Source organism: Coloeus monedula (assembly GCF_965178545.1).
Source record: "Coloeus monedula genome assembly, chromosome: 2".
NCBI lineage: Eukaryota > Metazoa > Chordata > Aves > Passeriformes > Corvidae > Coloeus > Coloeus monedula.
In genome coordinates this window covers 27,157,279-27,174,360 of record NC_138782.1, presented here as the reverse complement: position 1 = coordinate 27,174,360, position 17,082 = coordinate 27,157,279, and the positions used below count along the sequence as shown (strand labels likewise).

The 17,082-nt window shown below is 37.6% G+C and overlaps 1 protein-coding gene across 3 annotated transcripts in view; it reads right to left on the bottom strand.

Annotated features, from left to right (window-relative positions):
* Positions 1-17,082, bottom strand: part of EML4 (EMAP like 4) — a 149,167-nt gene that overhangs the window by 57,058 nt on the left and 75,027 nt on the right. For all 3 annotated transcript variants that reach the window (XR_014227270.1, XM_082301222.1, XM_082301221.1), the window contains exons 2-3: positions 12,940-13,122; positions 2,157-2,286 (exon numbers count right to left, since the gene is read on the bottom strand). Coding sequence is in view for 2 of the 3 variants with exons in the window: in XM_082301222.1 (XP_082157348.1) it covers positions 2,157-2,286; positions 12,940-13,122 (313 nt within the window). In the remaining variant the exon portion in view is untranslated. The remainder of the gene's footprint in view (positions 1-2,156; positions 2,287-12,939; positions 13,123-17,082) is intronic.

Genomic DNA, 17,082 nt, shown 5'->3' with positions numbered 1-17,082 from the left:
TCTACCTGCTGTTCAGGGAACATTCCTGGGCTCTGATTGCAGTGATTGCTGGTATTTTAGCATGCCATTGTTGACATGAGACATCCTGCTGCTGTGGAACTACTGAAGCAGCCGATCATTTCCATGATCTCAGTGTTCAGGTTCATAGAACAAGATGAAACAGTCCAGGAAATGAAACTGCTCATTCATAGAAGAAATTCACACACTAAACTTCAACACCAGCAACGGTTTGTACACAAGTAGGCCTTCTAGTTATTTTGGCTAGGTGTATGGCTGCATAGAGTCAGAACGTGAAAAGCCATAGGCAGGCTTTGGAGTCCATTCAGAACCTAAAGGTTAATTCTCTATCAACAGATGACCATGCCCACCTGCTGCACCAGTTCAAGCTTCGGCCTGAAGAAGGGCCTGGAGAAGCTGGGGTGAAACATTCCAGTCTCCTTTGGCCTCCCTCCTTTTCACCACGACAAGTGTTAAAAAAAAACATGGTTACCCTACCTTTGTAAGGAGATGGGACTACTGTTGACATTTACTTACGTTTCCTTTCACCTTTCTTGAGCTGGTAATTTTACAAAAGGGCAAGTTTTATTTCTTCCAAATACCAAATAAATTTAAGGAATAAAGACATGACAGTGAAAGAACTGCTGGAAACAGAACCTTCCTAGACCTTTCTAAAACATTTCTTGACCAAGGGAGTCGCGTGTCTTCAGCTGCACTGGAAGCACCAACACCTCCCCTGGACAGTTATTCGGGGGTCCAGGGAGAGCTGCCCTCTGCATATGAAGATTTTCTCTCTTGGCCTATCCAGGTCTCCTTTTAAAGACCTTAACTCAGATGAAAGGGATGCCAGCCACTCCACTCTGCTCTTCTTATGTAGTCAAGTGTTGAGCAGCCAATGAATCAAGAAGGTGATTCAGCACAAATGCGAGCTGAACACCACAGGAACCGGACTGGCTCTCATCAAAGTGCCAAAAGCCACAGGGCTAAGATTAATGGAAAAGTGCTAACTAAGAAATACCTTCCTGCAGGAATGTCTTTTGTCCCTGTGCCTGTCGCACTAGCAGATAGAGATATGCACTGATCACTGCCTGATTTATTGTTGAACAGTAAATATAAGAATCCAATAAAAAGAAAGGTATGCAATGTTACACAATGTAGAAGAGCAAAGGGTGCGGCACTACACTCGCTTTCCAAGGGGCACTAAAGCTTCTTCTGGTTTGTTCTCATACAGTTTATATTTGCATGCAGCATTTTTATTCTCTGAAGTATATAATTTCCCTGTCTTGTTGTACAGCACAGTATTTACATCCACTCTAGAAGATAAACCAGCCACTGGAGCTACCAGAGTACTCTAGGGAGGCCAAGAATTTGTTCACATAACTTACCAGAGTTACACATTAGAGTATTCTCTGCCCCGTGGCTATATCTGGCAGCCTGTTCTTCACAACAAACAAGAATAGGTACAAAACCTACTGCTCAAGAAGTCATGTCTGTCTAACAGACCCACAGAAACAAGCAGTTAAGCAAATGCTTTGTTTACTGTAAGAAGCTGAAAGTACTACATGGAGGAAAACCACTATTGTTAGGTTCTTAGCTCATTCAACTTACAAATTACTCAAGCAATGTTATTTCTTCACATTTGAGATCTGATACAGACATTCTTCATAAGGACTAAGTAGCCATATTTTGGGTTAGATTTTCTACCCAAAAATGTAAACCTTTATCTTGCACAATTCACTATTGTCTCACAGCTATTTTGCTATTGCCTACTATTTACACTCCAGACAATGAAGTCACTTTTGCCCTTTAATTTCCTTGAGGGAAGGAAGGACAAAAAAAACAACAACAAAAAAATAAGCATATGAATACCAGAAGGAAAAATTTTCCATTTGTACTGGAAATACATTTTCCTATTCCCTCAGTGAGAATTAATTTTGGACACTACACACTAGAGAAATACTCTCCATTTTTGAATTCTTTTTAGAACTCTTTTGTACACATCCCAACAACATGGTAAATCTCCAAAGTTTATCTGTGCCTTACTGGAGTTCAGGCAGCTCTGCTAAGTGCTGCACAGAGACAAAAATCAAACTCCTGCTCTGTTCGGTTTTGGGTTTTTTGAATATCTCAAAGTTTGAGTTTTAGTAACAATTCGGTACCTTTTTGCAGCAGATGAAAGTGTTTCTTTTCTGGCAACAGAAACAGATGAGCTGTGGCTAGTTTTCCTGCTTCCTGTACTCCCATTAGTTATACATGACATCGAGATAGCTTCTCGAAGGCTTGGCTGACCTAGAAAAAAGCAATATTGAAGAATGTAAGGTTTTATAGATGTATCCAAAGGTCCACATGAACAACAAAAAGCTCTCAGTTGTGGACCTGGTATCACACAGCAGCAGCCTGAGTATTCAGGACAAACATCCAGTGATATATATTCATGAAACCTTAACCTAGGCAGCTGGACCCGGGAGACCTGGGACACTAAGGCAGGCAAGAATATGGTCTGATAGAGGTCAGTTTCTCTACTGCCATGATGTCATAAAAGAATTATTAAGTTATTTAAGGGTTGTGATTCTAAGGATTAAAAAAAAAAAATCAAAATTTTCAGTTTCATTTCAGCTGCCCCTTCTATCTTAGAATACCTTCCAGTATATGCTCTATGGTACAGCTATTAAGTTTCTGATACTGCTCACTCTGTAGAACATTTGCCACATCCAGTGGACATTACAGACTCTCTCCAGGGATGAATCAAGAGTGTATATGTGAAGAAGGCTGTTGTCTGTCAGATGCCCACTTCACTCACTGCAGAAGTTTAAAACTATGCAGTGAATGTGGGAGGGGATTGCAAAGAAGACAAGGGGGAGCAAAGGCTCTTCTATTTTCAGAGCTGAACACTAGCCTGGCCATTAGCTCCCAGACCTGCCTCTTCCACAGAATGCCAGTGAAATACAAGGCATTTTACTCGAACCCAACGTTTCGCCCTTTCCCACTAACTGTGTCTTTTTGTGTGCCTGTTTTATTTCCAAGGTCTTGCTCAGAGGAGAGTTTTGTCCCTTCCCCCTTTGAAGTACTAGACTTGTCCTTTTCCCCTCTGAACCGTGACATGCCCTGAGAAAGATCCCTGGGCTAATCTCACATTAAGCATCCAAAAATCAGCGGTCACTTTTGAGCCCCTCTGCGTCACATCCCCATTTCACAGACAGCAAATTGCTACTGCATCTCATAGGGTTGTGATGGCCAGTCACTCTGACTTCAGCAACAAACACGGAGGACAGGACTGACCAAAGAATAACAGCTCTGTGTTCACAGCAGGCTTTGAACAGTGTGAGATAGATAAGGCATGAGGCCACACACTGAAGATAAAAGTGAGGAGTAAAACAGCAGTTAGGGAGAATCGACAGCTCTGTGCACAGAGGACAAACTCACACAGATGACTCATTTGAACAATACCAGCCATGTGTCACAGCACAGCTCTTCCAACCAGGTTTAGAGGCTAATTAATTCATTCTTATTTTAAAGTACCACATTACATACAAGAGATACCCATCAAGGGAATATTAGATTTCAGAACTATTTGGATGAAGGCAGAAATGGGCTGGCCTACACAAACCAAACACTGCTTCAAATGCACCAAGCACCATGTGGTCATATCTGAAATTCAGATCAGGAAAGCCAAAAGGGGCATGCGGAATATCCCAGGCAGAAATGAGAATAAAGGAAATCTGAAGAAAGTAAAGACACACTTAAAATCCAGAAACACTTCAAAGATCATTGTTTTTCCTAAATTCTGTATATATCAATTTGGTGTGGTTCCTCCCCGCTGGTACTTTTTAGAGACTGTTTTATTTGCAACACAAACATTTGGAATACAGAATTTATTTTAGAAGTTAATATACTGTACAAAACCTCTAAAGCTCAAGAGATTTTTTTACCCTATGTAACTCAGATGCAAGAACAAAAGCGCACGAGCTTAGAAAGCACATTTACTATAGAAGCCTAAAAAATCACCTTCTTTTATTTTCAGGGACAAAGTAAGTCATCTTCTTTGTGGAGAAGCATAATATCAAGGCCTGTGATTCACTCTTGAACTGTATATGACCTTAACATCTCCGTCAGCCCCTCGTAACAGATTAATGCCTCTCCAAGCAGCTCTAGCATGGCTTTCCAGAAATGTGAATCAGGAGACATAACTGCAGTAATTCCCAGCATGGTGGGTAAGGCATTCAGTGGGATGTGTAAAGGACAACAGTGCTACAGGCACAGGAACTTAATTAGATGGGCAACACACTCTCATGTGCAAGGAGCACACTGCTATTTTGTTTACTGACGACATCTAGAATAATTCCCCCTACTAGGTATGCAAAGTGTTAGTTACTGCTTATGTCCAGGGACAAAACTGATTACAAATAAAACTCTACATCAGTCTGTACTCATGACAGGAATATGCACTGCTCCATGCAATGATGAATACAATAAAAGCAAAAAAAAGGGATCCAGACAGCAGCTCTGGGTTATTTGTTTTCCAATAAAGTGGACACTGATGGTAGATCGGCAAAGTACTTCCCAGTGTCAACAAGTGGCATACAAAATTACATCTGAGATTAAGACTTTTGAATTGAACTAAAAACTGTTTTTGCAAAATGACTAACAATTAAACATAACCCAGATTAAAAACTGCAGTGACAATTTTTTTTTCAAGTGTCAAAAATATATCAGGGTTTCTTACACTCCAGAACAAAATCTCAGTTGAGTGTGCCACCCTCAATGTGCAATAAAATGCAAAAAAGCAACAAAAGCAGCAAAAAACCCCCCCAACAAACAAAAATCACCAAATCCCATACTTAACACCCCTAAGAAACAAGAACGCTTCCAAATTCTCTATATATTGCATGTTAACTATATATTTTAAAGTGACTTTTAGAATACCTACTTTTAAAGGGAAGAAAAAAATTCAATTGATCATCTGCAATTATATGTAAAGTAAATGCATTTATATTTTAAACCATGAAAAGGAAAGGCAAGTTTAAGTCCTGTGCACATCCCAGGCAGTGAAGCCTGGCTACCCACAGAGACAAACAAGGGGGACCTCCCGAGCTGGGTCAGAAGTCCAAGGAAGCTGACCCACCAGTCCAAACCACACATCTCTCTTAATGACTTCTAACCAGAGCATCTCTGCAATCAAAAGATGTCAAAAATTAAAAACACTATAACCTTCTTCACTGCAGAGATAGTCCTTCATAGTAATCAAGTGCTTTTGCTTCAGAGACCTGGAAATAATGAAGTGGCACAGGAGAACACAAATTCCAGATCAATACACTAAAACAATGGAGTTCTCCCAGCACTGGGCTGCACATCTCTGCCAATATCATGTCATACGCCACCTGCTAGCATAAACAGTCTGAAATTTTTCAGACTGAATAGCACTTAGCTTTATCTGCTAGTTTGGAACAAAAGCCAGACATAAACTGAATGTAGAATGAAAGCCAGGTATGGTGACCAGGATTAAAGCCAAATTGTCAGAGATCAAAGTGGTAAAAATGTCTTTTATGGGTAACAGATTCATCTCTGTTCTGATAATTTTCATAGAATAGTATCTGCAGAGTTCAAATGAAACATTTTATTAACATCTGTCAAGTATACAAATGTGTGAATGAAAGATAAGTAGGATTAGAAAAAACAGACCACAATAAACCAAAAATCTATTTCCAATTCTTTATCAGCCTTAATTAGCTAACTGGGGAAAAAATGAAGCCAAGCTGTTAAAGAGAGTGGTAAGTTTGAAAATGTGTGTCCTGTGATAACATGATAGCTTTTTCCTCCAAACATACAAGGTGCTAGAGCTGAGAATCAATTAGTAATTAACTTTTCTTCTCGAACCCAAAACTTAGAATATTTTATGCTGAAATGTAGCTTATTGTGTTATCAAATATATTTTCTGAAACAATTTCCTCAATATCTTTGTATTTGCTGATATTGTGACAGGTAAACTGCTTTTCTTACAAAGAAAAACCAAACACTTGTTTCTCTTCTTCGGGTAATTTCAATTTAAAATAAGTAGCTGCAGCTACATTAAAGTTACTTCTCTGGGCACTTAATTCAAGTGGATTTAAAAGAAAAAGTTCAACAAATTATACCTTACAAAAATTTAAAAGTTGTTTTTTTAAAGGTAGATTTTTTTCTTTTTTTTTTTTCCCCATTAAGGCATAAATCTCTAAATCCTTCAACAACCTTTAAATACTTCACTTTCAGCAAAACATGAAGAAGACTTCTATATTTCAAGTATTTTACATGCCATGGGGTTTTCTTCAAATAAAATTGATGCTTGGAAGGACAGGAAACCAATTTAGTACTCTTACTAAACAAGTGTACGGTGTGGGTAGCTCACCAGAAAGCCCACAGAGTGAGCTGCAGAAAACCAGACAGAAATAGTTATAAGTGTAGCAGAACATAAGATTTTATCTGCACTTCCTTCCTAATAGAACAACATCAAAACCAATAGAAATTATGACAAATCCTAGGCTTAGTTCAAGGCGTCACAATGAATTGTATAAAAGCAGCTAACTGTAGTCACTGCTCTGCTTCCAAACTTTTCAAAGGACGTCAAGTCCCTCAGCCTATGGAAGATGCTGGCAAAGAAATAGCCTGGGAGCACCAAAACTCTTTTCAAAGACTACTGTATTCTGAAGGGTAGGGAAATATTTCTTCAGTATTCTGTTTTATTCAACTACTTCCCTTACATACTAAGAATCAAATTTTGATTAAAACTTCTGAAGTAGAAAAAGTTCTCTTCTTCTATCACACGAAGACAGGTCAGGGTGAGACACTATATCTCAAATAATGAACAAAAAATATCAGGATAAATAGTTCAGTTCACTTCCTATGGGTTATGCTGCTTCTTGTTTAACAATCAAATTATAAGACAGAACTAAGTTTCAACAAACTTTATTATTCTTATAGTAATTACAACTAGCTGAAAAAATAAACATTCTTTCTATACTTTTTTTAATGGAAGCCAAATTTCACAAATTTCAACAGACAGCTATTAAACATACATTACTTGTAATTTCCTATTAAAAGGAAAAGAACTATCTAAATAGAGGCATGTTAATAGGCAACAGTTTGAGAGTGTATAGCTAATGCATAAACAACCTGAGTTCCAAGTGAATCTCTCCTAGTAGGTAGATAAACTAACTTAGATGTTAAGAGTAATTAAATATTTATTTTGAGACTTCCTACAAGATTTTTATAAATAGCGACTTAACCCATATATTTCTAACTTTAAACAATCCTCATAGGGATATAAAACTAATTTTTCAGGTGTTAGGGGAGCCATGTCTCTGTTCTTTGGGCAGGCATTTTAAAACATGCTACAGGAAACTGAAGACTTCTTTGGCCAATTGCTTATTCAAGCCACACAGCCCTTTTCCTTCTCTGCTCCCTTCTATCTTATTTTGCTATACTTTCCCAGAGGCACCATCTACATGTTCAAACAACTGCCAAATGGGCTAATTCCAAGCAGAGGAAATAAAATTTTAACTATGGTAATTTGAAACAATTTGATATACTCTGGAAACCAAGTGATGAAAAAGCTACTCAAGCATTACAAACAATAAGGAGTTTTCATTTGAATAAGTTAGTGGCAACACTGAACTCTTCCAACATTGCAATTCTTAGTTTGAGAAGCACTATGGAGAACAGCAGAGTACCACTCGAGAAAAATTGCCCACACTGTTCTAAAAAAAGTACACAGATGCACAAAACATACCCAAAAACTTTGAGAAGCATAAGGAAAAAGAATAAGGATACTTATCACCACAACTGAAAATATTCCTCTACAATGAACAAGATTATTAGGTTACAGAACTACAAAAAAACCTCTGAACTTTGTTCTTCACTTCTCCTTCCTAAACTTGGTTCAGCTTGTTAGTGACCCTTAGTTCAATAATGCCCTCTAGATCCAAATTCTTTGAATAAAGGAAAATATACAAAGAACATCAAGAAGAGTAAGTGTAACAGAAGAAAAAGAAAATATCTGCTAAGTCAGAGCAGAAGATAGGAAAAATAGGAAAAAATGCAGAAAGAACAGATGGCACTTAAACCAATACCTGGGAAATGCATTAAGACCTCAAGAGTATCATTATTTGTTATGTGAGCATGCAGCCTGCAAACTTCAATAGGACTTTTCCCATGAGTAAAATGACCCACATACAAGCTTGCTAGGTTAGTTTTAATATTGTGGATAAAACACAAAAATTGTGTTCTACCACTACCATAAGCATTTTCCTATTTACACTTCTATTTTCTGTTTCTTTAACATTTACTGATTAGACAACATAAACATGTACTCAGTTATTAGAATAACTTTGCTTATTGAATAATGTAAAGACTAAAAAAACAAAACTCAAATCTATCTTATGCTTTCATTAATGAAGCTTGTTGAACACCCTGAAGTCAATTTTTGTTAACATAAAACAAAATGACTTAATGTTATTGAAACGAAACCATTGTTGAGATAAGGTACAAATTACATCTGAAGTACCTTGCTTACATGAGTGCAATGAGATGGAATTTGACGAGACACACTGTTTCATACAAGGGAGCAGGAAAAGAAGGAAAACTCAATGGGCTCCTCTTACAAAAGCCCACTGCACAAAGGAAAGGAAAAAAAAAAGTAAAAAAACCCCTACCAACTGCATTTCCAGTATATACCTGCTTTTGCAGGTCCACAAGATCACTGCTTTAAGTAAAATAAAATGCCTCTCAGTCTGCCACTCTTCATTGTCATGGGAAACCCTCTCTGCAGACTGCCATCCACTATTCCAATTTCACTTTGTGAGTTGAATTTGCATATGAGTTATTTGATATCAATTCCTGTCAAAGCAATAGGAAATGTTCCTCCAAAGGTTTGACTTTTGTCAAGTCTCCTTATTATTTCTGAGTCCAGAAAAAGGACATGAACTCTTTGTTTCTCTACAGGCAGACATCAGATGTACTTTTTCAGGCACAAGCTCATACTCCAGTAAAATGATTAGTCTGAGAGATTTTACTGGTGCCACAGTGTGCCACAAACTTGTCTGCACACCCAGAGCCTGAGGGATGAATTCTCCTGTTACACACATTTTGACACCCTGGAAGGTTTTAATAGGTTTACCAGGCACCAGCTGCGAGCCAATCTATCTTGCTGGCAGCCACAAGTAACCAGACTGCTTTATGCTTTCCTTTTCTTCAATGTCCAGGTAATCTTTGTTTTTGGAACTTTTTTGTGAATGTTAACAGCATCAATCATGCATCAACAGCAGAGGCATGTGGCAACAAGAGTGCAGAGCTGCCAAATGCAAATCATTTCCCACCAAAGAAATTCTTCTTACCAAGCCATCTATTAAGAAAGAAAAGAGAAAAAGAAAAGAAAGAAAATCCATAAACTCACCCCCACACTATGATCCCTACAAGCCCTGTAGCTGCTGGGGATCTGATCCCTTACCAAGCCCTTTCACATTTCTAATCCTCAACACTATCTTTGGACCTGGTAATTTCTCCTTTGTGTAGTTATTCTTAGCTGTGTGTAGATGGAGAAGCACTATCATAGTCTTTTTATTTTGAAAAGATTTGCTCTGTTTAGAATAACTTTGCATTGAGAAGTTACACGTGAACCCTCCCAGCCTGCTTTTCACTGTGAAATACAGACAAGTGCTAATCCTGTTGCAATCCCTGCTAGAGGTATTTTCCTTATACAGTATCTCCACTTCACGCTTTACTAGGAGACACTAAGGTGCCTAAAAAATCTTGCCCTTTATCTTATCTTCTACAGTTCAAAATCCATGTATGAAGAGCTGTTTTCTTCTGAGACAGAGCTTCACACACAAAATCATATATAGCAGCCTCTTGACTGAGAGCCCACGAGTTAGAAAAAAAAATCTACTCCTGACCATGTGAATTTTTTCACTGGAGACTGGACTAAGTTCAAAATAAGCATGTGACAGAAATGTAGGGAAAAAAAGAAAAGCAAAGACTTAAAGGTTAATGCAAAAACTTTATCTTCAGCTACTGTTTCAATCTGTCAATCTAAAATAAATTAAGAACAGAATGAGATCACCAGATGTGCAATGCAGACAAACGATGAAGAGATCACTTTTTTCACTAAGTCGAGCCATCAACCTTAGAATAAGAAAAAGCAGTGCAAAAGCAATCGGGATGGATTTATCCCTTTCAGTGTAATTCACAGTCTGCTCACAACACTTATTTTTAGCCTATGAAAAATCTCTCTTCAAAAGACACTGCTGAGGTGGCAACAAGAAAAAAAATGGAGAGGTTTTAGAAAACTCATTTCAGCAAAAAGTAGAAAAGCCACCCTTCAAACTAGGTTAGTTATTGCCTTGTATTAAAACTCCTTTGTTTGATGGAAAGATTCAGGAGGGCTTTTTCTGGTTCTATTATCCTTGCTAAGTTCAGTTTGTTTTAAAAGTATTTATCTCACTGTGTTGCCATACTTCAGATTAAGCACATGACTCCATGTATTCAGAAGTATATATACACATCTATCCTCTTTACTTATTATTTATGTCAGAATGTATTTAAAAGCTGCTGCAGAGGAAAATACTTCAATGATTGAAAGCTTCAGCTTTTTTTTTTTTTTAAGATAATTTACCTATAATATTTTTCATGAAACTGCAATTATTGCAATGCAGAAATCCAGATTTTTCACAGGATCACAAACACCAAAATGAGTTTTGGGGGAATACAGTTACCTTTGCAGCAATCGTGACTTGACTAGTAAGAGTCTGCTATATACATACGTAATACTTCAAAGAAAACAATTACTTTTTGGAGTATTATTTTTGTATTCAGATCATCTTCTAATCCTACTTATTCAAAAAATAATGCATTTATCTCTGTTAAAACATTGGAAGAGTTTTTTAGCCATTGAAAAAACTTAAAATACAGAAATCAAAAGCAGAACCTAGGATATTGCAGAAAGCAATGTATGAACTTGTTTTAATTCCACGTTTACCCTTCAAGTCTAATTTTAGACTCTTATAAAATTCCAGTCTCTGTATGTAAACATTTTCTTCTGTGAATTCTATATACAGCTGATGTCATGATTAACAGTGAAGTTAATGTGTTGTCTGGCGGTATTGGGTAACTGAACACAACGGGAACACATTCACCACAAATTAAATACAGTGCCAATTAGTCATAATTCATTTTAGTTCAATGAATTAGATCATACATATACATGTTCCTGTTCCCAGCTCTTTTTTCTCAGTTCCCAGCTCTTTCTTCACAGTCCCATGCTGTTGCCATTCATTTGTAGAGATATAATATGACTGAGCTGAAGATATTTATATATTCCACCCTCCCTCTGCTCTGCCTCCCCTAAATCATTAGTTTATTTTTCACTGAAGAAATTGACCTAGAGAATTCAGTATGGTCCCAAGACCCCCAGAAAGGAGATAGCCCAAGGCATTTTTCAGAACACAGGAAATTTTCCCTGCCTGTACACAAAATTTGCTGCGTGTTAGACAGCTCCAAGCCAAAGGTTTCAGCCGTGTTTGTGCACATCCCAGCTGCTCTGCATTTAAATAGGAAGAATAAGGAACTATGGTGCACATGTTTTGCCCACAGTTTTTCACTTGGACATTTTCTCATACTGGACAGCAGACAGCAGAGTGATTTAGTCAAAATAGCTGCTAAAGCTATAGTTAAAAAGAGTTTGAAAAGGAAGCTTCAGTCTTGATGAGACCAGACATGTAAACTGGGTAGATAAAAACTGCATTTATAAGCAGAGATGACAACAGTCTACCATTTAGCAAGCAAGGAGAATAGCAGGATTCAGAGCCCAAGCCAATTAAGCATCATGACTTCCTTCCATCTGGCAGAGAGACTGCAAAAACACCTAATTAAAGAATTTGATCTCTCTGTCACATCTAAAATAATTCAAACTTTCAGCATTTTCAGCCTATACAAGGCAGTCACCCAAACAAACAGGCTACATTGTATCAGTTCAGGGTTATACTGGCACTGGTGTAATCCATGCACTGCAAGGTTGAAACACAGGGATTGTGTTCCCAGAGATCTCTGTGGTGCATGGTTTGATGGGGTTACATGCAATTATGGTGAATTAAAACCGTGAATTATTTGAAATATGACCTAACCTTTTATATAATCAGAGACCTCATATATGCCAGAAACATACAAAGCCACAATTCTTTTCAAATATACAACTTTAAGTTGGAGTAAGTTCAAAACTCGATTCATATACTTCTCCAGAACAGAAAATGAAATGTCCTCAGTGGGGGGGGTTGGGAAAGCATATAAAAATTAGTGCAAAAAGCATCTAGTTTCTTTACTTTCAAACAATCCTACATATTTCAGTGCTGCAATATAAAAGTTACTAGTGACTAATCAAAAGAGAGATTGCTGATACATGGCCATTTCTTACATCAGATCTACCAGTGGTGAGTTCTCTCTGTACTGGAACAAAAATTAACTATATTCAGAAAGCCTTCTTATTTGGTGGTAATGTATTTTGGTTTTTGTTTTGGTTATAATTTGGGAGCAAGAGGAAATGTAACCTTTAATATGCCCTTTCAGTTGAATAATGTCTAGGCAAAGTGAAAGCTGAGACTCAAAACTGTCCATAAGCCCCAGAACCCCCAGCGGCAGGTTAACATTCTGCCACTGAAATTAAAACAGGAACTTCTTTTAGCAAGAAGTAAGGACAATTTTCAGGGATGTCAAGAACATAAAAATGTTAGCAAACAGCAGAACTAATAAGCATATTTTGGGTATCTGTTGGCCACTATTATAAACCTAACTCCTCCAGCTCAAAATAGATCGGCCCTTCCAAATGAGACAGAAAAGGGAAAAAACAAGTGACCAAGGGAGAACATTCTAACATGATAACACAGTGTGATGCTAGAAAGAGTTGACCAAATTTGGGCTTACCTTTACTTGGTGCTGATTTTCTCACAGAAGCTACATGGTCTTCGGAGATGGCAAGACGCCTTAGCACATCAGCCAACGCTGCTTTTAGCACGGTGATTTCATCCTCTTGTTGCTGCACTCTCAGCTCCAGGGCTGAAAGACGGTCCTGGACATCGGAGGTGCTCGCAGCCGAGATGCTGTCATCTGTACAGAGGCAAAGCAGAGCAGAAAGAGGCACTTAAATGCTTTGTTCTGAATTAAAAGCCACAGAAAGAGGCATGTACAGCACAAGTATGTCTGTAGCATCATTTTGAAATACTGAAGACATTCTAACAAACGTGTTCAGGCAAATAGGGAATGGATATTACAGCAAACATCAAATTAATGCTTCAAGACAGAAATCATTACTAATCATTAGCTAAGACAAAGCTTAAGGAGCATGGCCCGATTAAAATCACAAGAGGCAATGTACTTCCTGTGAAAAACATGCTTACAAGTAGAAGGAAGACCGAAATTAATCTTATTTAAACACCCAACTGAATTAACCAAAAAGGTATAAAACCATGGTAAAATTCTGCAAAACATTCTTGTGGAATTGTTGAAGAATTTGAACTATGACCCTTAATATTAAAGCAAGTTTCAAAGTTAAAAAAAACCAAGTCCACAGTTGAGCAAACAAGTACTGTTAACAATGACCTAATTGCATCAAATGACAATCTCAATTTAAATGGTCTAGATCAGAGTTCTTAATTTCAATTCCTTCTCTTTAACTTTTTTCACATCACCGCCCTGTATGTGCCAAAAAACATACAACCTTATAACATTTGGCCTGGAGCGTAGGGAAAATAAATGCACTACAAAAAGGTTCCAAAAATCTGTTTGGCCACACAGAGATAGATTAGCATTGAAGGCCTAACCCAGCCAAATCTGTTCTTCAGTGGTAAAAAGGAAATTACAGCTTCTGCTTACTCTTTGCCTTTGACAGTTCTTTGCATTATTTCTGCCAAGCCAAAATAACACGTAACAGAATTTTGTATTTGGCTGTTCTAATAAATCATAGGCCAAACACTTAAAAAAAAAAAAAAATCTGTAAAAGAATATGTTGCTCAATCACAAGGCACTGAATTCCTTATCCATCCTGTTTAAGACTTCCTAAACACTCAGTAAGGAACTTCTAATACAGGTTTACAAAAATTCACCTGTATTACACAGTTCATTTAAGTTCATATTCTACAAAATAAATACAGCAAATTTAAATGTAAGAGTAAATAGCTGGTATTATTACTGTGATTCTACTCAATCTAAACTTTAGTTTTCACTAATCTTAGGAAGACATATCAAGGAGAAAAAAGTTAACATAAGCCACAGTCCTAAAACTCTGATTTTCCCTAAAAAAAGTCTTTGAAATACTTGCATAGGGGCACTTTCAAAATACATGTAAACAAGAAATACTGAGCCAAATTCCTACAATGAATTCACTATTAAGAGATTAATAAAGAGATTAAGGAGTTTAATGCCAACTTCGTTCAGTTAAAATATGATACTCACTACTGAAGGACCAAGAATTGAACCAACCAAAATAAAGCAGCATAGTTAATACTTTCACAACACAAACAAAATTCCTACAATGAGTTAGTTAAAAAACCCCTAAAAACCCTTTAGTAATGAAATGTATCCACAATTATTATTGAACTGAAAGGAACACTTAAGGTTACAATAACAAAACAGACCCTAGATGACAGTTTTGCATATTAATTTGCTATTTGGTTAAAGCAAAAGCAGAAGTGTACACTTCATGGTTAGTACTGTATTCATTCAGGCTGATAAAAAGAACTGCAGGGAAATTAATTAATTAATTAATAAGGCACATAATCAAAACGAGATCCAGAGGCAACAGATTAGAACTCAACACAAATTCCTTTAATACCACCATCCATAACTGTACCTCTCTATCTGCAGAAAATTTATTCTAATGACTCCACAGCCCAGCAAATCCAATGCTCTCTCAGCAGGACTTTACAAACCCAGACCTGTGACAGCTACCCCGGGCTGGGAAGGACTGTGTAAGATTATTTTATTAAAACCCTCATGTTCAAAACATAAATCCCCATCTGTTTTAAGGGGCTGGTAAAAGCTCCTACACGCGCACATACCCATGCGGCACATAAAAAGGAACCAAGGTAAATGTGCATTAATCCATAAAGAAAAGCTTTTACTTCAGTTAAGTAAATGGACTTAAAGTACCATCTAATTCATATTTCTACTATCCTTGAATTATTAGCCTTTAAATAGATGCAATGGACGAGTCAGAATGAACACTCCAGAAAACAATTATTTCAAAATATTATTTAACTTCATAACTTCTCTTACACTGGGTACCAGTCCAAACAGAAAAAAGCAGTTTCACCTCTCCTTAAAAAAAGAGGAGGAAAAAAAGTGGGGGGAACCCCCCCAAACTTAACTTTTTTGCTTTTTTGTTTGCTAAATGCTTCAATTAATAGATATTATCCATTAAAATGGATAAAATTATTGATACATTCCCACGCTGCATAAATATACAGCAGATCACTATGAAACATTTGTAGAAGGAATAAGTAGCTATGTCAAATCATCATTTTAGAAGCCAAATATTACTGTGTTCCCTGTGTAGAGCCCAAATAAGAGGAATTACCAAACCAGGAAAGGCTCCACTGTTAATCAGTCTCTCTGATGATCACAGAAGCAAGTGCTCTGCACATTTCTGGACATCTTTATTTCCCATGAACTACTTACATTGACCAGACTGCTGCTGTTGAACCCCAGCACTGCAAAATTGGGGCACATTATCCCAAATCCACAATTATGTCACTAGTTAGAAACTTCGAAGAACAACAGCAGAGCAAATCCTGCAGCCCTGTAAGGGTGAGCTGCAAGGCTTTGACCCCCTCAGCATATCTGATGAGATGGCAGAGGAGTTGATTGGTGTTCTCTATGAGCTGGGCCATGGAGGCTCAAGCCTTGAGCCAGCAGAGGCAGAAGGACCCTCAAACTCGACTTCAACCCAACAGCTCGTCAGAGGGCACAGCTATAGAAATGGGGCATGAGGAGAAGGCCAAGAAGGTTAAGCCATTCAGCTGATTCAAAGCCAGGAAAAGCAACGTGCCCTGTTTTACAGCCTGAGATTTCAAACCACCAGTGGCTGCTTTGCCTTGCAGAGAGAGGGCACAGGAGACACAGACACTGAAAGAAGCTGGAGAGAAGGATATCACTAGGAAAGCAAGAATGCTTTGGTTGATCAAAGAATACAGCAGCACACTGGGAAGACATTTCATTGCTCTTTATCATTCTACAGAAGAGGTGTCTGTTTCAAGCAATGACAATCATATATTACCCTGGCAGCTATTAGAGAATTAAAACGAATTATTCCCAACCCAAATACCTTGCCCATTACAGCAAATATTCAACTGAATTCCAACATGCCTTTCTTGGCAGTGTCTTGAAAAGTAACTCAAGAGGGATTATCTTAAAAGAAGAAGCCCTAAAAGTAAATAAAGCTGGAACTCGTGAGATCATTCTAACAAATCTGCACAATTACACCTTTTCTTCACAGAAATTTTCAAAATCTCTTCCAGATTTCTTCTTTCATTTAAAACACATTTTATAATCTAAAGAACTACTTCAAAAGAAGTTCAAACAACAAAAAAAAACCCCTTCCTTCAAGGACATGCCCTCTCCCTTCAGAGAGGAAACAGCTCTTTTGCAAGAACAAAATCAGCTGATGTGAAGCAAAATTCCATCTCCTCCTTTCCCATTCTCCCACTCCTAAACATCTGTCCTTTCCCTCATGCTGACACAGACATACATCTATCCAGGCCTTCCATAACCCACTCTTATTTTATTAAGCCAGAGGGAAATTTATTTAAAGACAGAAACCAGTTAAGCAAGTAGAGCAAGAAATTTTTAAGTGCAGTTGACTATTGATTAATTAATTTGATTCATTTTAAAAATACCTTTTTAGTTATCTGGTTATTCTTATTATAACTAACACACACAATTTCTGATGCGCTGGTCGTGTTTCCCAAGCTGTTGATGGCCTACACCTTTAAGAGAGCCACTGGGAACAAGATCCATTGGGGGAAAAAAGCACCATCTACAGTGCTTGCTGGTAGTAGTGAGGAGACATCC